This window comes from Microcaecilia unicolor, chromosome 3 (assembly GCF_901765095.1).
Source record: "Microcaecilia unicolor chromosome 3, aMicUni1.1, whole genome shotgun sequence".
NCBI lineage: Eukaryota > Metazoa > Chordata > Amphibia > Gymnophiona > Siphonopidae > Microcaecilia > Microcaecilia unicolor.
Genome location: NC_044033.1, coordinates 387,276,389 through 387,301,066, shown reverse-complemented (window position 1 = coordinate 387,301,066; position 24,678 = coordinate 387,276,389). Strand labels below are relative to the sequence as shown.

The window sequence follows — 24,678 nt, the reverse complement described above, 5'->3', positions numbered from 1 at the left end:
CCATCTCTGGCCATCTTCAAATCTAGGCTAAAAGCCTACCTTTTTGAGGCTGCATTTAACTCCTAATTCCTATTCACTTGTTCAGTATCCATTTATAATTCCTACTATAAGTCATTCCCTTATCTCTTAATTGTCTTGTTTATCTCTGTTGATCAGATTGCAAGATTGTCGAGAAGGGACTGTCTTACATGTTCAGTGTACAATGCTGCATATGTCTAGTAGCGCTATAGAAATGATAAGTAGTAGTAGTAGAATAATTCATTGCCCATAAATGATAGCTCTATGGCACTCCTCTCTCAGGCTATTCTTTTTCAACCATAGTAACTGCTGCAGGTGGGAGGGGTTGGATGTCATGATGTGTAACGCTGAGACTGGTTTTGGTTACTACTGGAAAGGAATAAGACATGCAGGAGATGTAGAGTGGAAAAATAAAGAAGACTCTTAACCTTTTCATTTTCTCTCTTTTACAGCTTCGTAATGACTACATGCAACAGTATGCTACAAAAGTGAGTGAAGGCATGGCCTTGCAACTGGGATGCCTGGAGTTACGGTAATGACATTCAAAACAAATTTAATAATCAAACTGTTTAGGGCCAATCAAAATCTCACATCAACTATCACCCCAAAAGAATGTCCAGCTGACATTCATCTGATGGCAATCAGCATTTTTTTGTTTTAAATGCTGACTGCCATCAGATGAATGCTGACCGTTGCTGGCTAAATTAGCCGTGGATATGCAGACAGGGCTTTGTGTCTCACTGGCATGGAATATCTGGGGCTAATTGTTACAGCAATGGTTGCTGGAGATTATGCGGGTCTCAGCTGAATATTGGCTGGGAACCTCTTAAGGGTTTCTGCCCAGGAACCACAGTATCCCCGCTCTCTAATCCCCCCTACCTCCCAGGAGCCACGGCATCCCCCTTCCCATCCCAACCCCCCCTAAAGAAAGAAGATAGTGGATGGTCCCTGGTAAACAGTTGCCAGGGACAGAAATTTCACCTATCCCTGCCTGTCCCAACTGGAATCTAACCCATACCCACCTATACCTGCTAACATCCATTCTATTCTCTCCATCCCCACCTGTACCCACAGGAGTCAACGCTATTACTTACTTGCTTGCAGCCCTCCATTTCCTTCTGATCCCAACAGTCTCCCATAGTTTTTTGGTCAGTATTCACTATTCAATCAGAGTGTTCTAAGCCTCAATCTTGTGTTCCAGTTGCCTCTCTGGGCATTCCAAGTCTCATTCTGGCACTGTAGTTGCCTGTCTCAATGTGTTCCAAGCCTTATTCTGGCACTCCAGTTGCCTTGCTCAGTACATTCCAAGCCTCATTCTTGTGTCACTAGAGATTTTGACTACACCAGCGGGAATCCCATGGCAACTTCTTTCATCCTCGCAAGATTCAAATCAGTTCATTGGGATTCCCAAAATCCACATTCCTGTGTAGCTCTTAGTCCTTGGTGGTCTAGCAGAGCAAACAGGCAGAAGTAATGCTCACTCGCTCCTGCCCAGCATGGTAGTCTGTTCAAAATGGCTGCCACAATCTCTAGCACAGCCAGAAGTTACTACACAAGTAATATGAGGCTGCCACTAGAGGTCATAGCAGCCATTTTGAACAGGCTACCATACTGGACAGAAGCATGTGGGTATCACTTCTGCCTGTTTGCCCTGCTAAACTACCAGGGACCATCCAGATAGGCCCAGAGAGAGAGAGGCTTAAGGGGTGCGGGGGACTTTGGCCCATCTTTCTTCCAGGGTCAGGAAAGGGGGGTGGAAGGGGGATTGGAAAGGTGGAGGCAGCTGGCATTTTTCTGCTGCAACCCAGATGTTAACTTGGCACTGGCCATTATTCAGAATGGTGCCTGGTTACTTCCAGAGCTAAAGTTAGGAGAGCCTTTTTATTGTCCTTGCCTAACCAGTTAGTGATCTGAATATGGCTGCTAACCAGTCTATGGTGATATTCAGTGGCACTATCCGGTTAAGATAGTGTCGCTGAATTTCACCATAGACCATCCTACGGTCTGTGCACTGAAGAGCACAGGTACAAATCAAAGTAGGGTATTCACAAAAAGTAGCACATATGAGTTATCTTGTTGGGCAGACTGGATGGACCGTGCAAGTCTTTTTCTGCCGTCTACTATGTTACTATCCAGCTTATTTTCGAAAGTGATCGCCGGCCATTTCCTGACATAAATCGGGAGATGGCCGGCGATCTCTGAAAAGCGGCGAAATCGGTATAATCGAAAGCTGCTTTTTTTTGACAGCATCGCCACTTTCCCGTCGCCTCACCGGCGAAAGTTCAAAGGGGCATGTCGGTGGTGAAGCAAAGGCAGGACATGGGCGGGTATGGGCGTGGCTACCAGATAGCTGGATTTCGCCGATAATGGAAAAAAAATATTTCGCTGAGTTTACTTGGTCCTTTTATTTTCACGACCAAGCCTCAAAAAGGTGCCCCAACTGACCAGATGACCACCGGAGGGAATGGGGGATGACCTCCCCATACTCCCTCAGTGGTCACCAACCCCCTCCCACACTAAAAAAATAAAATTAAAAACCCTTCTTGCCAGCCTGTATGCCAGCCTCAAATGCTGTACCCACCTCCATGACAGCAGAATGTGTTCTATCCTCCGACAGCCTTTCCCTGGTTGTGAGTGTGACACCTTTTCTGTTAGGTGCACTGCAGAGTCACATCAGCAATGCATTGTGGTGGGTGTAGGGTACTGGGCTCTACTCCCATGGTGCTTTTCCCCCTGCTAACTGGGTCAGAGTGTGCCCTGTTTTACTTCCGTTAATCCATGAGGTAGTGGCTGTTTTTGTAAGCCAGTTTTAGATCCCTTTCATGTGTTAGCCACGTTAGAGAATGTAACTTCTTACCTTGAATGTGGCTGAAAGAGGGCATTGTACAGCATTCTGCCAGCTCTGACCTACTGCTAATCTCAGTACCAGGGAGACTCGTTGCCAGTGGGGCACAACCTCTGATCTGCAGTTAACTGTGAGTAAACGTGCTTATTCAAATAAAGAACTTTTTCAAAGAGATTAGTCTTCAGGTGTCAACTGGTGTGCCAAGCTTATACAGCAGCAACAAGTCCTGTCCCTGGAGCACTTTTAGTGGGTACTGCAGTGCACCTAAGGCAGGCGGACCCAGACCCATCCCCCCCCTTACCTGTAACACTTGTGCTGGTAATGGGAGCCCTCCAAAACTCACTGTACCCACATGTCTAGGGTGCCCAGTTGGTGTCAGGGGGACCAGTGCGCTACAAATGCGCTCCTCCCACGACCAAATGGCTTGGATTTCGCCGGGTTGGAGATGGCCGGCATTTTTTTCCATTATCGCTGAAAAACAAAACCGGCCATCTCAAACCCGGCGAAATCCAAGCCATTTGGCCAGGCTAAACCGTATTATCGAAAACAAAAATGGCCGGCCATCTTTTTCGATAATACGGTTCCGGCCAGCTGTAGGGCCGCCGCCACAATAGATCGCCGGCGAACTATTTGGCCGGCGACGTTCGATTATGCCCCTCTATGTATGTTACCCTGAATTGCTTGTCCAGGACTATCTGCTGCTGAATGTCTTCAGATAGTCCTGGACAGGCAATTTAAATGGCTAGGAGATTCTTCTGGTTGTTGTAATTGCTTTGAATGTTGGGCGGTGAATATCTATTGGAAAAATGTGATGGACCTTCAAAACCATGAGAATATTCTCACATTTGATGGTCTGCCATGTTTTTGTCAAAATATATACATATTCTTTAGGTGATTGGTGATGAAGCTAAGGTGATGGCATAATACAACAAGGGCACTAAACACAGTCATATGGGGAGATTTTGAAACACTGCATTACATTGTTAATGTGTAGGCACTTTTAACATGTGTATATCATAGGCAATGTTCAAAAGGAAACCACCTGAGTGGTCACCCTTTGAAAATTTCCCAACTGAAATATACCTCTTAGAACATCTCTTTTGTCCTACATTTAAAAATATGAGCGATATGAAAACCCAAGCTTACTTTTAGTTGGGCAAATGAGGGCAACTCCCAGCCAGGGCAATTTACTAGCTAACTACTTTCACTTTCTAGTGAGGTAGTGATATGGATCACCTTAAAAAGAGGTGATGGAACCTCTGTCCACATGGGTGTTGTCTACAGACCTCCGACACAATCGGAGGAACTAGATAAAGATCTGGTTACAGATATCCAAAAGTTGGAAAGAAAAGAGAGGTACTGTTGCTGGAAGATTTCAATCTGTCAGATGTGGATTGAAAAGTTTCATCTGTGGAATCGGAAAGAAGTAGAGAGATTGTGGATGCTTTTCAAAGTGCTCTACACACAAATGGTAATGGAACCCACCAGGGAGTGAGCGACGCTGGATCTGGTGCTCACAAATGGGGAAAGTGTGTCAAATGGGTGCGAGCTGGCTCCAGCACACCACTGCTTCGGATCGTGCTGAGCCTCCAGACAAGGCTGCCATCTCAGTAGCTGATGTCAATACCACCCCAATAGCAGTTTCATTATAATTAATGATGGTATTAATGTGAATAAGTTATTAGTAGCATTTTTAATGAACTCCAGAACTGTCTATTATTAGTGATTTTGATACTATATTAAATGGTATTGCCATAAGACCAGTCCTCGTTTCACTTCCTCATCCAATGAGTCTGGAAACCACTTCCATACAGCTTGAAAAACTGTACACAGATTTTGTCTTAGACCACAGTGAAACTGAACCAGTGTGAAACTGGACTGTAATGAATTGGGAGAAAGTTAAATTGCAATTGCATTCTGCATCATAAAGACCATTATCAAAGCCATTTACCTGATAGTAACATAGAGGGGCATAATCTGTAAGACTTTAACACTGGCTGAACTGAAGTTCTTAAAAAATTAGAAAACAAACAAAGTCAAGCATCTACTGCTAAAGAAGATGATGTCAATCCCAGTCAAATTTCACGTTTCTTGAAGCAGAAAGACTAGCTTCTGGAAGACTGGCAAAACAATACAAATCTACAACGGAAATGAAAACGGGCGGGGAAAGCTGAGGAGGTAGAAGATGCTCTTCTTTGGTGATATTCTCGAGTCAGGAGCAGACATTTTCCTGTCAGTTGTCCACTGCTTATGGAGAAAGCTAACCAGCTAGCTGAAAGTCTTGGACTAACTGAATTCAAAGCCACTGTTGGATGGTTGGAAAGATGGAAGGAGAGGAACAACATAAAATTCAAGAAACAGCATGGTGAGAAAGAAGACGCTAATGACTTTGGTGCTAAAAATTGGGTTGTTTCAGTTCTTCCTACCATCTTGAACGAATTTGCACCTCATGACATTTTCAATGCTGATGAAAACGGTCTTTACTGGTGAGCGATTCCTGATGGAACACTTGCATTCAAACATGCTGAAACTACAGGAAGTAAAACGTCGAAGGACCGACTGATGATCCTCCTTTGCTGCAGTATGGATGGGAGTTAAAAGTTGAAACCCCTCGTCACTGGAAAGAGCAAACAGCCCCCATTGTAATCTCTTTGAGAAGGGACTGTCTTTCTTCTATGTTTGTGCAGTGCTGCGTACGCCTTGTAGCGCTATAGAAATGCTAAATAGTAGTAGTAGTAGTAATTGCTTCAAGAAAGTTAAGCAACTTCCTTTGTCATATGAGGCTAACGCTAATTCATGGATGACTGGGGAAATTTGGAAGCAGTGGCTAAAGAAGTTAGACACTAGAATGCGGGCACAAATGTGTCAGATTTTGTTGCTTTGTGATAATTGTACTGCACACAGGGTTGATGTCAGGCTGTCTAATGACAAGGTGGTCTTCCTGCCACCAAACACTACCTCTCTGATCCAACCTATGGATCAGGGCATAATAGCCAATTTCAAACAACATTATCGGGCTCTTGTGCTACGTCGTCTGATGAGCATTATGGATGACCAGACTGGCAAGGATAAACGTGCTGTTGAACTGGCTTGTAATCTTTCACTGTTGGATTCCCTACAGATGCAGAAAGAAGCCTGGAATCATGTTACACAGGCAACCATTGTGAACTACAAGCGGGCAAGCTTTGTTAAGGATGTGGAGGGTGAAGAAAAGGATGCCGCCACTTTTGTAGAGAAGGCTAGACGAATTTCATATTTAATATAAACAGTGTATTTACAATTTTTCTGCATAGCTCAATGGGCTATTGCAGGAAGCATTTCTTGATAAGCAATATACAAGCCAGAATGAATGATTAAAACAAAGCAATGTAAAGCAAAGAAATCAGAATGCTATATGCAGAGAGAGAAATCTATATACAGACAAAGACAAATTCAAAATGCTTACTTATTTCTTTGTTCCCTCTCCTTATAATCTTCTCCTGATATCACGTGCTTGCAGGCTGTATGCAGGCAGGCTGTAACATACCATAAATCCTTAATGTATAGCAGAACATATGCTGCATCTGGTTCCCATTATCCACAGACTTTCTGGAGCCTGCCTTTGGCTAATGTGGGCCCCATCATGTCCCAGGAGGTTTAGTTTAGTGTTGAAACGGCTAGCTCTGCATGTTCTTTGAAGCATTCCACTTCAATTTTTTATAGTTTTGTTCAACAAATCCTCCCTTTTGAGGACTGATTGTTTCAGGCCTCAAACATCTGTTTTAGCTCCAGTCTGTTTCCTTTCCTCCCTTCTAAATCTCCTCCCCCTTGTTATTTATGATATGCTGTGCCTGCAAGCTCTGTCTTTTCATCATCTTTATCATACATCTTTCAATCTGTTGACATATTAAAGTTCTATTCATTCTGGATTTCAGTTACCATTATCATTTTAAAAGCATCCTGGCACATCTTTGCAAACATGCTAATACATGTTGCATTAAACAGATTCAATTGTACTAGGGTACAAAATTTATATCTCTTGAGGTATATAATTTATAGGACAGTGAGCTTCATCACAGGGGAATACACTGTCATTCATTCTTACTTTTCATTAGCTGATGTGGCCTTAAAAATTACACAAATTAAAAGCATAACATTCATTGAATCAGTTGTTACAACATTTTGCATGTAAGTGCACTTTATCGGGGGAATGTGTTCAGTTGTCATACTATTAATCAGACACCAACATGATGTCTGTGGGTACTTGTCCGTAAGCAAGGCTTGCTTATAAATAGTCTCATTTGTCCAATGAAGGTTTTCATCATCTCTTACACAGGTATTATTGGGATCACAGTCATGGTGCCCACTCAATTTTATCATTGTAGTCCCATATATCATAGCTGGCAAGGACAAGGATGATGTCAGTCAGTGGGCACATATGATACAATCAGTCAAATTCAACATTTTGGCCACTGTAACAAGTCTATTCTCATATGTGTTCATTGTCCATTAACAAACAACAACAGTCCAATACCACCATGTTTAGGGACATGATGTTTGTTTATTCTTTGTCCATTTCAATATTATTAATTCGTCGAATATCTGCTAAATGTATCCAAGAAGTATGACCTTCCAGACGGGCAGCGGTCTGAGTAAGGGCCGTGATAGCAAAAGGTCCTACATACACAGGATCCTTCCATGTTTTATGTGTAAAGTTCTTTCGTAGCACTAGGTCACCTACTTTAAAAGCACAAACATCATTAGTAGTTCCTGCCTGTGATACTACATTTGTTCGGATCATATCACTTGTCAGGTTCAACATAGGTTGTAGCTTTTGCCAGTACTGAGCTGTGCTATCAGTACTTGCTGTCTGCATCGGGAAGAAATGACGTCCTGTCTGAATTTGGAATGGGGTCAATTTAGTACGCCCATTAGGTTGGGCCCTTATAACCATCAAAGCTAATGGTAACAAATCAAGCCAGGTATATGGTTTACCTGCTGTTTCCTTGTTTAAAGCCTTCAGTAATACTCTCAATTTAGTTTTTTAAATACCTTTGTAGCGCTCCACCAAACCATTGGAGGTGGGGCGATACACTGATACTTTTCTGTGTGTTAAACCCATAATCGTTTCCATTTCTTTCAAAACACTGTTATTAAAATGTGTCCCGTTATCAGAAATTATTCTAGATGGACACCCATGTCTTGGCATAATATGAGTTACCAGGCATTGTACCACTTCATGTGCTGTCTCCCTTTTACATGGAAATGCTTCTATCCACCTTGAAAAAGCATCCACCCAAACTAACAAATACCTTTTTCCCTGCACTGGAACAATCATATCGGTGAAGTCAATATACCATTCTTTTGCTGGGCCTTCTGGTATTGGAAGTGTCCCAGGCGATATTTTAGGACCTCGTTTAGGTATGTTAATATTACATACCATGCAATTCTGCACAACCTGTTGAATCAAGTTATCAATTTTTAAGGTCCAAAACCTTTGCTCAAATTGTTGCCTCATTGTTTCCTTATTCCAATGCATGGTTGCATGCCAACCAGCCAATACCTTAATCGCCTGGCTCATTGGCATACAAGGTAATCCTTCTTCTGCATTAAACCATTCACTTCCCAATTTTATACATCCTCTCTTCAACCATTTTTCACTTTCCTGTCCCTCTGGCTGCCACATTTCAATCTTATCTACATTCGTAAGTGGCCCTTCCTGTGTCTGTCTAGTATTATACAAAATCTTTTCACTTTGCTTAACCACCTCCGTTGCTGCTGCATCAGCCATTGCATTACCTAATGCCTCAAAGGTTGGCTTTTCAGTGTGGGCCGGGGTCCACACAACTGCAGTTTTTCTACCTTCACGTTCCCTTTTTGCCAAAATTTCAAATAGCAATTTCCAATATGTGTAATGTTGTAAATTTTTACCTGCACTGGTTATCATCCCCCTACGTTGCCATTTTAATATATGATACTGTAGTGAACTTGCAACGTAACCACTATCAGTATATATAGTGACATTTTGAGTCATATCAGTGTGTTGTAAGGCTGTAATAACGGCTAAAAGTTCAGCATGCTGTGCAGTATGATCAGGAGGGGTTTTATATTGTACTTGCATTATCTTTCTTAGATTCTCATCTACCTGCACGCAGGCAAAGCCTGCAACAGTCCTTTCACAAGCTCCATCTGTAAACCATATTAATCCATCAGATAAGGGTTCAAAAGTAAGACAGTGAAATGTAGGGATTTCTATAGTATCGATCTCACCCTTTTGATCGACAGGAAAAAGCAGATCTATCTTATTTCTCTGTTCTTTAGTTAATGGTATTATTCTTATATCTTGTCCTAAAAGTACTGCTTGATATTTTCCAAATCTAGTGGCTGTCAATGCCGTCTGGCTAGGGCTCAACAGCGTTTTAATCGTGTGGTTAGTATGTATTACAATAGGAACAAAAGGCATTTGTGCTCTCCATTTACCTACTGCAGCCACTATAGCTGTCAGTAACTTTGGTATTTCTTTCATTCCCTTCTCCACATGATTAAAAGAGCCTGACAAAAAAGCTACTGGTGCATTTACTTCATTGTTTTGATTAATCATAGCTGCCCAACTATTTCCCATGTCTTTTACCCACAAATGCACAGGTGATTGGATATCTATTACTGCTAACGGTCCTGGAGATAATAAATCCCTCACAATCTTAGCCAATACCATCTTATCCTGTTCTTCCAATACAATTAGTGTATTCTTTGGTGTGGCTGCGGGCAGTTTCAAATGTTTATAAAGTCTCATTACTTTTTGTGTATAATTTGGTATCCATTGTCTGCAGTAATTTAACATTCCCAAAACAGCACGTAACTGGGTAACTGTTTGCGGTACCGGAGTCTCATTTAAAATAGATATAACTTCCGGTATAATGACCTTATGTTCTGCTGAAACATTTTGTCCTAAAAAGGTGACAGTAGACTGAGCTATAACACATTTTTCCCTGTTACATTTATATCCTAACTCTCCTAATAATAAAAATAATTTTGTAGTCCAATCTAGGCATTCTGCTTCAGTCTCAGCAGACAGTAGAATATCATCTACATAGACAAACAATGACACCGTGTCAGGCAATTGACTCCTGAAATCCTTTAAATCCATCATTAGTTGTTTTGAGAATACCGATGGACTATCAGTAAAGCCTTGAGGCATCCTAGTTCACCTGTATGCCTCATTCTGTACTATAAATGACGTCAAATCCCTAGACTCTGGATGAAGAGGTATTGAAAAGAATGCATTAGACAAGTCAATAACAGTGTTATATGCATATATATTCTGGGTATGCAAAAGAGTAGCAGGATTTGCACAAATCGGAAATTGATTTCTTGTAATCTCATTTAGCTCTCTTAAATCATGTACTATCCTTACATTGTTTTCCCCTTTCGGGACAGGAAACAATGGGGTATTATACGGGGATACTGAAGGTTCAATAATACCACATTTCAATAATTTATCAATGTGCTCCAGGGTTTTGGATACTAATTTAGGTCGTATGGGGTAAGGGTCTTGCTTCGGCCCCTTTGCCCCTTCTATTAATTCTATCTTATGGGGTTTTGCATTTACGGCTAGTCCATATGGTGAATCACTTGTACTCCAAATATGTTGTGGTAATTCTTCCATAACCCTTACTTTATTTTCATTATTCAACTGTTGAACCATGGTGAGCAAACTTGGTATTTCTTTATTTCCAAAATCTAAACACAATCCTAATTGAGACAATAAGTCTCTACCACACAAATTTACTGGGCAATCAGGTGCCACTAAGAAGGGTACCACAGCCTCCCTTGAACCGTGCGGTTGGCATTCCAAGCGCACCAGAGTGGGTTCTGTTAGCCTTTTTCTTTGTTCTATCCCCGTAAATCCCACTGTTGTTCTATACTGATTTGAAAGTTTAACTCCCTGTGGTTTTGCACACAACACAGAGGTACTCGCCCCTGTATCTATCAAAAATCTCACAGGAGTTCCATATTTGCCAATTGTCAATGTAATAAAGGGTTCCCTTGTGTCTAATCTGAAAATCATTCCCTCTTCCTGACACGGGTTTGCTTCCAGTCAATAGCATTGGTCTGGAGTATTCTGCCAAGTTGGAAAAGCATTTACAGTGCCTTGTCTCTGTACTGCAGCCCCTGGTCCCTGTGATTGCATCGCCGGCTGCTGTATTGCAGTCTGCGGGGCACTCACAGGCATCCCTACTACTTGTGGCATTAATCCTTGCTGCGTCTGCATTTGTACTTGGGGCATTCCTGCATTCTGATAACATTCTGAAGCATAGTGACCAAATTGCTGACAAATCATATTGTTCAGATGTTATTAGAGATTTTAAATCACCTCTTTCCCTATTAGCCCTACACACAAAACTAGCTAGGAATGTGACTAATTCAAGCCAGATGATCTCTTAACACTGCAGGAATCTCACTTAAAAAAGAGTCAAACAAAGTTAAATTGCAAAGACATTCCACATAGAGAACTAGAAACAGAATAACACATATTTTAAAATAAACAGAGATCACCTTATAAGACAAAATCAAACTTATTTAAATCTAATCTAAAACAATCTTTTAAAAGGAACAAAAAAAAATTTCAGTTCTTTCAGACCTTTCTAACCGTTAGCTTAGCAACAGCCAGACACCGAGAAATCAAAAACAGATGACATTCCTCAACCTTCAGGCTGAACCAAAGGCTGATTTTCCTGTTCTCGCTGTATTTTTTCTACATCTGCATGAAGAAGATCTGCTGCTACAGAAAATAAATTCCAAATTGTAAGATGTTGTTCTAAGCTTTTCTTCTGCCTAGTTTTATTTTTATTTTCTTGTAAATAGCTCAGGAGAGATAATAATTTTGGACGATCAAACGATCCATCCTGAGACCAGCTCAAAACAGAATCTTTTCCTTCATATTTGACCCATTTGTCATGTATTTTTTCAATCTGTTTTTTTTCTAATGGGAATAATTCTATGACATGCTGCAAAGGGGAGCATTTTTTTGAACTATCTAAATCTAAATACAAAGCATACACAGGAGGCTTTTCTTTCTTATCTGCCCCTTTCCCTTTCATTTTATTCTGACTATTACAATTTCTCCTATAGAGCCACAATCTACAAAAATATACTAATGCACTTAAACAAAGAAAATATACAAAAAAGAAAACTACAAAGCTAAACAAATATACCAGTAATAAGGCCACAGTGTAAGCTTACTCACGCGTCTTCTTATTTCTCTTTTTAGCAAGCCCAGGAGTTATCACCTGTATGTCCACGTCAGTAGTTTGATCAATCCCACATCAGTGGAGCACAGAAATCATCAGGTTTAAACAACGCTTGCTTTACTTTCAAATCCTGTAAAAAACTTCATTAACAACAACTTAATTTGTCCTTCGTCTCGCCTTCTCTTTTCCGTATGCGGCCTACTCCTGGCTGGCTCGCCACTTTGAAGAAAAGGATGCCGCTGAGGCAGCCATGGGCAAAGAATAATTCTGTTAAAATCTGGGGTTTAAAAGTGGTGTTTGAATTCTAGCTTTTTACCTTGCAAGCAAGATAAAGGAATGCAGGCTGGAATTAATTACTAGAAGTCTAGCGTTTGCCGGGCTGGGTTAGAAAGGTCAGAAAGACCCTTGTGATTGATGGATTGCTAAGCAAACACATATGTATTCTATTATGAGCCGGCATATTGCAGGCAGTTTGTTTAGGATTAGTTTAAAATGCTTAGAAGAAAATACTATTTAGAGAGAGAGGCAATAGATTAGTATTTACAAGTTTTTGATATTTAGAATATGTCTTATAAGGATGCTTATTTTAGAATATGCTGTATTCTGTGTAAATTAATAAGTTTTGTGTCTGTGTAGAATGTCTGTTAAATTCTGTATTACTCTTTGTCTGCTGTTTAAGAGGTCAAGCAAGGACTGCAGTGAAGAGGTCAAACATGTGTTTTGACTTATCTGCAGTTCTGGCTGGTTCAATGTATAAGCTGATAGGTGAACGAGGTCAGGACTAGTCAGCTCTCTTCTCCTTGATTAATTGTAGGTAAATGTAGAAATGGTCCTGAATGCCATTAAGTAAGATTGGCTTTTGACCTCTTTAATGAATGCCAGAGTTCAGCTAGCAGGTAGTATGAAGCTGATTAGGAATATGAGAATAACCAATGTTAGATTGGGCCTCTTGGTCTCTAAGGGAACCCAGTTTAAGCTATAGATGAGAAATCAATCATAATGAACATGCAAGAGTTCTGGAGACCAAATGTCTGGTGTAAGGGGCCCCAGGTCACAGGTCAGTTTAGGATGTCTGGAACCTATGTAACTGATATTTTTAAAGTAATGATTGGTTGAGGCCAGGTAACCAATCTATTCCTTAACCAATTGGAGAGTAAGGGGGGGCAAGGCTAGGAGGGGGATAGAACAGTATTTAAGTAGGAGCAGAAGCAGTTTACGTCAGAAGAAAGGAAGGAGAGCTGAAAGAAAGCTGGAAGACAACAGGAGAGAAAGAGAGCAGAAGGAACAGACAGAAGAGAAGAGAGCTGAAGAGGACAGACAAAAGCCATAACATCCAGAGAGCTGAGAGAGAGAGAAGAGAGCTAGAACTGATGTCCTGCTTTGTTTGCTGGCAAATAAAGAAGATTTCTCCCTCATTCTGGTGTGTGCTGTCTGACTCCTGAAGTATCACAAATTCCTATCTCAATTCCTGCAACAATTCTTGGTGGCAGCGGTGGGATCCTGAATCCTGCATTAATCCCAGCACCCAACTGACTGGAGAACATTCGCCGGGTATGTATTCTGTATTTTGTATTGTAATTCTAGCTAGAAAATTGTAAATCAGCCCCTCAAAAATTGAGGAAGGAGAGCCTGATCAACTCTCAGCGAAGGCCCTAGTACCTTCTAGTCGCGGGGACTAGAAGCGAAAACGCTTGAGCTTATCTGTATCTGAGAAATCTGAAATTGTTGGGTGGGATTTTCTGTATGGAATGTGTGATGCGTGAATGATTAACTGAGTGCGGACTTCTTATAGCTGCGTTTTCAATTAACGCGAGTTCAATTGACCAGCAACGGAAGGAAGCGATTGTTGTTTGTTCTACCCTTTTGTTTCCGGATCTGCGGACCCCTTACCGCAAATCCAAAAACTCCCTCCCTTTTGTGTGTTGTAACTGTAAGCATTATGGGTGGGACATCATCTAGACAAATTGCTACCCCCCTAGATTGTATGCTTAAGAACTTTAAAAAAGGATTTTTAATTAATGACTATGGACAGACTTTAAGCTCAAGTACTCTAAGAACCTTGTGTGAAGTTGAGTGGCCATCTATGGGAGTGGGGTGGCCCCCTAGTGGCAGCTTAGATATTGAAGTAATCCGGAAGGTCTACAGCATAGTTGTAGGAGAACCAGAATATTCTGAACAACTCCCTTATATAGATTCCTGGGACAGCCTTGTGACTGACCCTCCCTCGTGGTTGAAAACTTATATGGGATCCCCAGTAAAATTCATGTTAGGCCAAGTTCAAAGAAAGATTAGAAAATCTAAACTAGAAGAGGGAAAGAGCCCCAGGAAGCCTACCACCCAATCGGTGGCTTCCGCCCCTACCCTGTCCGAGAAACCCATACTCTCTGATGACCCCTCAGACCTTGAGCCACCACCTTATGGCCCATTGTTGGGGTTCCGTGCCACCCCTAGAGATCCACGCCGCCCAGCCCAAGCTTCTCCAGCACAGGCTTCTCCGGATAGTTCTTCCCCTCCTGTGCAAAACCTGCCACACCCTAGGTTGGACTTTTCACCTGGCCTCTACCCTTCTCTGCCACATCCTCTCCTGTTAACCTCTGAAGACCCGCTTTGGGTTCCACTCCCTGACTCCTCAACTTCTGACAGCCCAGCCTCTCCCTCTAATACCCCTACCCATTCATTAGGGGCCCGGCATCCCTTTCAATGGACTGAATCACCTGTGACCACCTCTCAGTCTATGAGTACCCCTTCCCAACCCTCAGGGGTTCAACCTACCTCCACTGAATGGGTTAGACCCGCTGCAATTACTTTTGAGCATGATAGGAGGGTAGCTCCTAGCTCTACCTCAGGTTCCATTCCCACCTCCTCGAGAGTTCTGCCACTCCGACAGGTAACCATCACTCGACCGGATCCTAATAATGAGGGTCAGGTTATACAGGCACAGGCCTATCAGTATGTACCCTTCACAACCACCGATCTCCTGAATTGGAAGACGCATTACCCCTCTTATACTGAAAAGCCTCAGGCAGTGGTGGACCTAGTGACTAGCATTATGGCCACCCATAACCCAACCTGGACTGATTGTCAACAACTTCTCCTGACCCTCTTCACAACTGAGGAGAGGCGGAAGATTTTGCAAAATGCTGAGGCCATCACGCGAGAGCGTGTCCCCGGGGGGACACAGGACCCAGAGGGATGGGTTAGAGCTCGGTTTCCTCGCGCAGCTCCAGATTGGGATCCAAATGATGGGCAGCACTATGAACTGTTGTCTGGCTATTGCCGGGACTTGCTGGAAGGTATGAGGAAAGGCATAAAGAGGCCCATTAATCTAGCAAAGGTCTCTGAAATTCTCCAAGGGGCAACTGAATCCCCTGGGGCCTTTCTAGAGCGACTAATTGAAGCCTACAGAACATACACCCCATTTGACCCTGAAGCCCTAGAAAACCAGAGAATGGTGAATAGCGCATTGGTGGCCCAGAGTATGCCAGATATCCGGAAGAAGTTGCAGCGTCAGGAGGGATTCGCAGGGATGAATACCACCCAGTTAATTGAGATCGCAACCAAGGTTTTCATTAATAGAGATCAGGAGGTGCGCCGAGAGGCTGACCGGAAGATGCAGAAGAAGGCCGACCTTTTAGCGGCAGCCATTACTAATTCCACCCTTAACCGAGGTCGACCTCTAGCTAATGGGAAGCCAAAGTGGGACCCCGGACCACCAGCCAGGCCCCGAGATTCCTTCAATCAATCCCGGCCAAGGGGGGAGAATCCCAGACCAAGATTGGAGAGGGATCAGTGTGCCTATTGTAAGGAAAGAGGGCACTGGAAAGATGAATGCCCCCAGAGGCGCCAGGGACTGAGAAGGGGACCAGGAGATCGAGGAAGCCGAGGCCGAGTTCGAGAGGGAAGATATGAGCCTCCTGAATCTGACATCATCGGGATAGCCGAGATGGCAGAATGGGACGAATAGGACAGACCGGGTTCCTACAAACTGGGCTCCCAGGAACCTATGGTCAAGTTAACTATAGGGAGCCGCTCAATTCCATTCATGATTGATACAGGAGCTGAACATTCTGTTGTAACGGAGCGATTAGCGCCTGTGTCTGGAAAAACTGTCCGAGTGGTGGGTGCCACGGGGGTGCAGAACCGGAGGCCTTTCCTGACGACCCGTAGAGGCCAATTAGGCTCACACACAGTCACTCATGAATTCCTGTATATGCCAGACTGTCCAATCCCTTTGTTAGGCCGAGACCTGCTGTCCAAGCTTAGGGCCCAAATTTCCTTTGATTCTGATGGCCAGACTTCAGTCTCCTTTCGGCCCCCGATATCCAGCCCTAAGGGTATATTGAGTTTCTGCTGCCCTCTTGAAGAAGAATGGCGGCTGCATCAGTCGCATGGCCAAGTTGACCTACCCCTGGCAGACAGCTTTCAGGTCAGTGGGGTATGGGCAGAAGATAATCCCCCAGGGTTGGCCCGAAATATTCCTCCTGTTCATGTAGATTTACTCCCAAGTGCCCGGCCAATCCATCTTCGCCAATACCCAATTCCCCGAAAGGCTCTGGAAGGGATTCAAGCACATCTGAATCGTTTGTTATCCCATGGAATTATTCGTCCTTGCCAGTCTCCATGGAATACGCCACTATTGCCAGTTCAGAAGCCAGAGACTGAGGACTACCGGCCAGTCCAAGACTTACGAGTGGTCAACAAATCCACTATCTCATTACACCCTGTAGTGCCTAATCCATATGTCCTGCTAGGATTGATACCTTCTGGAGCTACCCATTTCACGACACTAGATCTAAAAGATGCCTTCTTTTGTATTCGGGTGGCCCCCGCCAGTCAATTGCTTTTTGCCTTTCAATGGGAAAACCCAGTAACAGGAAGGAAGCTTCAGTATACATGGACCCGCCTGCCACAGGGGTTCAAGAATTCCCCCACTATTTTTGGGACAGCCCTAGGGCAAGACCTTAAGACTTTTAAATCTGAGCCTTCCAGGCGAGTTTTACTCCAGTATGTAGATGACCTCCTGATTGCAGCAGTGACCCAGGAAGAGTGTTTTGAGGCTACCAGAGAATTGCTGGAGCTACTCTTGGATGCAGGCTATAAGGTCTCACGCTCAAAGGCCCAACTTTGTCAGTCAGAAGTGAAGTATCTGGGCTTCTGTATTTCCCAGGGAAGTCGGAGACTGGATGCTAGTAGGAAGCAAGCAGTTGCTGCAATTCCCCAACCCAAGTCCAGAAGAGAAGTTAGGGAATTTCTGGGAGCAGCCGGATTTTGCAGAATTTGGATTCCAAATTTTGCATTGATGGCGAAACCCCTTTACCAAGCCACAAAGGGGGGTGAAAAGGAACCATTTGAATGGGGACCTACAGCTCAACAATCCTTCATTGCTATAAAGAAAGCCCTACTCCAAGCCCCTGCGTTAGGCCTTCCTGATGTGGAGAAACCTTTCTCATTGTATGTCCACGAGCGACAGGGGGTTGCTCTGGGTGTGCTGACCCAGATGATGGGATCCTGGCAGAGGCCTGTTGCATACCTGTCTAAACAGCTGGATGGAGTGGCTAAAGGATGGCCAGCCTGCATGAGGGCCATTGCAGCAACAGCCTTACTGGTCCAGGAAGCTGATAAGTTGACTTTGGGGCAAGAACTGGTTGTTAAAGTCCCCCATGCAGTTCTCACCCTCATGGAGTATAAGGGCAACCACTGGTTTACAAATAACCGCATGGTTAAGTACCAAGCCAGTTTGTGTGAGAATCCACGGATACACCTGGAAACAGTGGCTACATTCAATCCTGCTACTCTTTTGCCAGCATCTGAGGGACCACCGGATCATGATTGTATCCAAACTATGGATGAAGTGTACTCCAGTCGACCAGATCTTAAAGATGTTCCGTGGAGGGACCCAGATGTAATTTATTTCACAGATGGAAGCAGTTATGTGGAGAACTCTAAGCGACTGGCAGGCTATGCTGTGGTGACAGAGGACAAGGTGATAGAAGCAAGAGCCCTGCCCCAAGGAACTTCAGCCCAGAAAGCAGAACTTGTGGCCCTCATACGAGCTCTGGAGCTAGCAGCAGGACTGGTAACCAACATTTATACTGATTCTAAGTATGCCTTCACAACCCTACATGCTCATGGAGCTTTGTATAAGGAAAAGGGACTCATAAATGCTGCAGGCCAACCTGTTAAGTATGGACCTGAAATACTTCAGCTGCTAGAGGCTGTTTGGGCCCCCAAGAAGGTAGCTGTCATTCACTGTAGGGGACACCAAAGAATAGATACTCCAGTGGCCCGAGGGAATCGCCATGCTGATCGGGTGGCCAAGGAAGCTGCTCGAGGACCCCCAGCAAGTACTGTGACTCCCCTGTTCCAAATTCGATTGCAAGAATGGACACCTATGTATACCCAAATGGAAGAGAGATGGGCTCAAGAGGAAGGTGCAGTAAGGAGACCTGATGGCTGGTTACATCTCCCTGATACCAGAGTTCTGGTGCCACGCCACCTAGCTTGGCCTGTAGTGTCTCAAGCTCATGACCTATCACACTTAGGGAAAACAGCACTAGCCCGTCTACTCAATCGAGTAGTGGTGCTGAAGGATTGGATAGTCTGGTTGCCACTGCCTCTGCCCGATGTACTCTCTGTGCCCAGAATAATGCTCGTCAGGGACCCCGTATTCCACCAGGAGTTCAGTCTAGAGGACTAACACCCTTTGAGTCCCTAGTTATAGACTTCACAGAAATGCCCAGGAGCGGTAGGTTCCGATACCTCTTAGTTATGGTTTGTACCTTTTCTGGGTGGGTGGAAGCATATCCTACAGTCACTGAGAAAGCCACAGAAGTAGCTCGAGCCCTCCTTAGGGATGTCATCCCCAGGTATGGATTGCCCCTTGCCATAGGTTCAGATAATGGTCCCGCCTTTGTTGAAGCTACACTTCAGGCCCTGTCCCGCGCATTGCGCATTACCTGGAAATTGCATTGTGCCTATCGTCCCCAGAGTTCAGGGCAGGTTGAGCGAGCAAACAGAACCTTGAAAAATAGCCTAGCAAAGATTTGTCAGGAAACCCAATTGAAATGGCCACAGGCATTGCCACTAGCCCTCTTCCGCCTCCGATGCACCCCAACTAAAGGAACAGCCCTCTCTCCCTTTGAAATTGTGTATGGGAAGCCCCCAGCCATTTTACAGGGAATTAAGGGAGACATAGGGATTTTAGGGTCTGCCCAGGTGCAGGAGCAGGTAGCCCTCTTGGGAAAGATAATTTCTGAGCTTCAGTCTTATGTGAGAGAAATAAACCCTGTCCCCTTCCAGGCTCAGGTACATTCCTTCCTGCCAGGGGATAGAGTTTGGGTGAAAGATTGGAGGCTTCAGCCTCTGGGGCCCCGATGGAAAGGACCTTTTACTGTTTTGCTTTCTACCCCTGCAGCTGTGAAGGTCGCAGGGATTACTCCATGGGTCCATTGGTCTCGAATTAAGTCTGCTGACCAGACTGAGCCCAGCACGGATCAGACGGAGCCTAGACAGTGGAGAGCAGAAAGAGATCCAGCGGAGCCATTGAAGTTGCGCTTGACCCGAACCAAAGAATCTACTAGCTGAAAAGAAGGGTCAACTGTATACTGCAGGAGCGGCTGAACTTCGGCTTCACACTGAGACTCTTTCTTGCCTGATTCTGGCTTTCTTGGAATTTGAAAGCTTGATCCTTGTCAGTTGAGGGTCTATCCCAACTGGTATAAGAACTCAAAGACTGAGAACACTATATGAGAGTAATCTGTGATTAGCACAGACTGTTGAAATATTATTGCTTAATTAGTTTGCTGTATTTGTTTTAGATTAGGAAGAAAGAAAATGTTAGTAGTTTGGATGCTTTTGTTGTTTTCTACTCCTTGCCTCCTTGTTCCTAATACCCCAACTCGCTCCAACCTTTGGTTACACTCAGTCCAGGAACTAATTAGCCAGGCAAAGATTACTTCCCCTTGTATTGTGTGTTCCCGATTTTCTCCTTATACCACAGATGTCCCAGCTGTTCCTGTCCCTGTGCAACTCCCAGCTCTTATACCTCCCTATTTTTCGAGTTCAGGTCCTTGGAGCCAGGATTATACTTGGTGGTCCTTTTATAATGCTACTTCCCCCTCTGACTCTTCTCTAAGGCCAGTTTTTACGTCTCCCTATCCAGCCTCTGGAGTGTTTTGTTTAACAAGAAGCATCTCAACTGTTCTTCCCATTCCCTGTAACTATACTAATGTTCTCCCAGAAAAAGGAGAATCTGTGTGGGTAGTTTCTCCAGGTACTCCTATGTGCCCTGCTACCGTACCTGCAGATTATGACCCAGGTGATTATCTGGCTCCTAAGCGTACCACTGAGAAGACTATAGTGTCCAAGCTTATTTTCTACTTTCATAAGTCCCCGGGGTATGAAGAGTTACTAACAAATGAGCAGCCTGTCACAATTGGGGATTGGCGCCTATGGTGTGCAAAGTCTCCATTTCGTCTTCGTTCCCCCTGGGATAGGGGCTCGCATTATGGGCACCCTAAGTACCCTGTCCAGCCTGAGCCAACATTTATTGGGAACTTTCCTCACCCTCTCCTTGGTCATTACTGGCTCTGTGATAATGTCCTCCACATGATTCTTCCCTCCACATATGATTTTTGTGTATTGGTAACCTTGAATTATTTTCCTAAAGTTATTCCTCTTAAGCCACTATCCCCGCACCGTTCTAAGCGAGAGGCTTTGTCCTTACCCTCCTCCGTTGCCACAGAGGATGAGGCGATTGAATTAGCCCTCCAGTATATCAATTCTACTTATCCTCTGACTAAAAAGAGACTTGTAGCCCTTTCTGCCACGGCCTGGATTCCAATTGGAGGCCCGGTAGCGGGTATTACTGAACTAGGTATGGCTACTCGGAGACTTCAGTCCCTACTCCATGTTTTAGTTCATGAGCTGAACGTGGTAGTCAATGCATTGCAGGATCAAATTAATGAATTAAGTATAGTTTCTCGGTATAACCGTATGGGTCTTGACTACCTCTTTGCAGCCCAGGGTGGTCTCTGCACAGTGTTAAATTCTTCAGAGTGCTGTACTATTGTCATAAATAGGACGCATGTAGTTAGGCATGCCATGGATAAAGTCCTACAGTTGGCTAGCCTTAATGTGGAGGATTACCGAGGAGGATTAGACCTTACCTCCTGGTGGTGGTCATTGACCTCCTGGATACGTCGTTTGTTCATTTCCCTAATAGTCTTAGTTTTATCAGGGTTTTTGTTTTGTTTCCTGGCCTCATGTGCTTCGGCAGTATGCCGTCGGACCTTAACAAGTAGGGTAATGGTGGTTCATAAGTCTATTCCCAGTTAGGATCACTATAATCTCCAGAGTTTGAGTTGTGAGACTTATCTCTGCATAAGCTGATTTTAGTCTCAAAGGGGGGAATGAGGCAGCCATGGGCAAAGAATAATTCTGTTAAAATCTGGGGTTTAAAAGTGGTGTTTGAATTCTAGCTTATTACCTTGCAAGCAAGATAAAGGAATGCAGGCTGGAATTAATTACTAGAAGTCTAGCGTTTGCCGGGCTGGGTTAGAAAGGTCAGAAAGACCCTTGTGATTGATGGATTGCTAAGCAAACACATATGTATTCTATTATGAGCCGGCATATTGCAGGCAGTTTGTTTAGGATTAGTTTAAAATGCTTAGAAGAAAATACTATTTAGAGAGAGAGGCAATAGATTAGTATTTACAAGTTTTTGATATTTAGAATATGTCTTATAAGGATGCTTATTTTAGAATATGCTGTATTCTGTGTAAATTAATAAGTTTTGTGTCTGTGTAGAATGTCTGTTAAATTCTGTATTACTCTTTGTCTGCTGTTTAAGAGGTCAAGCAAGGACTGCAGTGAAGAGGTCAAACATGTGTTTTGACTTATCTGCAGTTCTGGCTGGTTCAATGTATAAGCTGATAGGTGAACGAGGTCAGGACTAGTCAGCTCTCTTCTCCTTGATTAATTGTAGGTAAATGTAGAAATGGTCCTGAATGCCATTAAGTAAGATTGGCTTTTGACCTCTTTAATGAATGCCAGAGTTCAGCTAGCAGGTAGTATGAAGCTGATTAGGAATATGAGAATAACCAATGTTAGATTGGGCCTCTTGGTCTCTAAGGGAACCCAGTTTAAGCTATAGATGAGAAATCAATCATAATGAACATGCAAGAGTTCTGGAGACCAAATGTCTGGTGTAAGGGGCCCCAGGTCACAGGTCAGTTTAGGATGTCTGGAACCTATGTAACTGATATTTTTAAAGAAATGATTGGTTGAGGCCAGGTAACCAATCTATTCCTTAACCAATTGGAGAGTAAGGGGGGGCAAGGCTAGGAGGGGGATAGAACAGTATTTAAGTAGGAGCAGAAGCAGTTTACGTCAGAAGAAAGGAAGGAGAGCTGAAAGAAAGCTGGAAGACAACAGGAGAGAAAGAGAGCAGAAGGAACAGACAGAAGAGAAGAGAGCTGAAGAGGACAGACAAAAGCCATAACATCCAGAGAGCTGAGAGAGAGAGAAGAGAGCTAGAACTGATGTCCTGCTTTGTTTGCTGGCAAATAAAGAAGATTTCTCCCTCATTCTGGTGTGTGCTGTCTGACTCCTGAAGTATCACAAATTCCTATCTCAATTCCTGCAACACCGCCACTTTTGTAGAGAAGGCTAGACGAATTTCATATTTAATATAAACAGTATATTTACAATTTTTCTGCATAGCTCAATGGGCTATTGCAGGAAGCATTTCTTGATAAGCAATATACAAGCCAGAATGAATGATTAAAACAAAGCAATGTAAAGCAAAGAAATCAGAATGCTATATGCAGAGAGAGAAATCTATATACAGACAAAGACAAATTCAAAATGCTTACTTATTTCTTTGTTCCCTCTCCTTATAATCTTCTCCTGATATCACGTGCTTGCAGGCTGTATGCAGGCAGGCTGTAACATACCATAAATCCTTAATGTATAGCAGAACATATGCTGCATCTGGTTCCCATTATCCACAGACTTTCTGGAGCCTGCCTTTGGCTAATGTGGGCCCCATCATGTCCCAGGAGGTTTAGTTTAGTGTTGAAACGGCTAGCTCTGCATGTTCTTTGAAGCATTCCACTTCAATTTTTTATAGTTTTGTTCAACAAGGGGGATGCAGCTGTTGCAAACATGTCAGATGAACAGGTTATGGACATCCCAGCCGGTGTTACTGAAGAGGAGTTTCATCGCTACGTAGCTGTTGATTACGATCTACAAACAGCTGACGACAGCACTGATGTGGAGATATGCACCACACACAGGCAACAGTGGCTGATGATGAAACAGAGGATGAAATGAGCAGCGAGGCACATGCTGACGAAATTCAACAACCCGTCACTTTTGCAAGAGCGCTGGAGAGTCTCAACACCGTGCGGGCCTATCTGGAGGCCACTGGATGTCAGTGCTATGACAGTTTTTTACCGTCTAGCAGATGTAGTCTATGGAACTCACAGACCCATTAGTGTACAGAGGACTATAACTGATTACTTCAAGTAAGCTTAATGTCAGTTAACGGAGACTGTATACTGTATGTATAATAATAAACAGTACTGTACATATGTTTATCAGATGTCAAGCTTCTTTGGGTCACAACGGTTAAGTGCACGCTCCAGTTAACTGCATGCATTTCTTTGGTCCCAGACTTGCACTTAAGCGTGTATATATATATATAATGTATTTATTTGCTGCATTTGTATCCCACATTTTCCCACCTATTCGCAGGCTCAATGTGGCTTACATTATGTTGCAATGGCAAATAAGAATTTCGGAATATTGTTATAGATAAGGTGCATAAGAATGTCATGGCAATCATATTGACGGAATAAGAATTTAGAATATTGCTACAAATAAGGAGCATAATAATATCAAGTAGTTAGTGGAAATAGATAATATATTACATAAGTGAGAGCAGGGCAAGATATAATGATCAATAATGAAAATGCAATTGAAATAAACAAGTTAGAAGATATCAGTAGTAGTTATTTCTGGTGTAATTTAGGAGTCAGTTCATTGTAGAGGATCCTTCTTATACGTCTTGTTGAGCAAGTTAGTCTTCAATAATTTTCGAAAGGTTGTCAGATCGTGTGTTGTTTTTATGTTGTTCGGCAATTCATTCCATAGTTGAGTACAGATGTATGAGAAGCTAGATGATGTATAGATTTGTATTTAAGTCCTTTGCAGTTGGGATAATGGAGGTTTAAGAAAGTGCGTGATGAACATTTTTTATTTCTTGCTGGTAAATCTATTAGATCTGACATGTAAGATGGGGCATCTCCATAAATGATTTTATGAACTAAGGTGCAAACTTTGAATGCAATGCGATCTTTTAAAGGGAGCCAATGTAATATTTCGCTTTTCCGAATATCAGTCTAGCTGCGGTGTTTTGGGGCAGTCTGGAGTTTCTTAATGTTTTGTAATTTGCATCCTGCATATATGGAATTACAATGGTCCAAATGACTCAATACCAATGATTGCACTAATCTGCAGAATGTCTCCCTTGGGAAGAAAGGAACATCTTCTTTATAACGTTTTTCATATATATATAAATAA

The 24,678-nt window shown here is 43.3% G+C and overlaps 1 protein-coding gene across 3 annotated transcripts in view; it reads left to right on the top strand.

The window, feature by feature from the left end:
• Positions 1-24,678, top strand: part of PTK2B (protein tyrosine kinase 2 beta) — a 322,330-nt gene that overhangs the window by 175,942 nt on the left and 121,710 nt on the right. For all 3 annotated transcript variants that reach the window (XM_030198678.1, XM_030198677.1, XM_030198679.1), the window contains exon 5: positions 471-550. In XM_030198678.1, the coding sequence (XP_030054538.1) occupies positions 471-550 (80 nt within the window). The remainder of the gene's footprint in view (positions 1-470; positions 551-24,678) is intronic.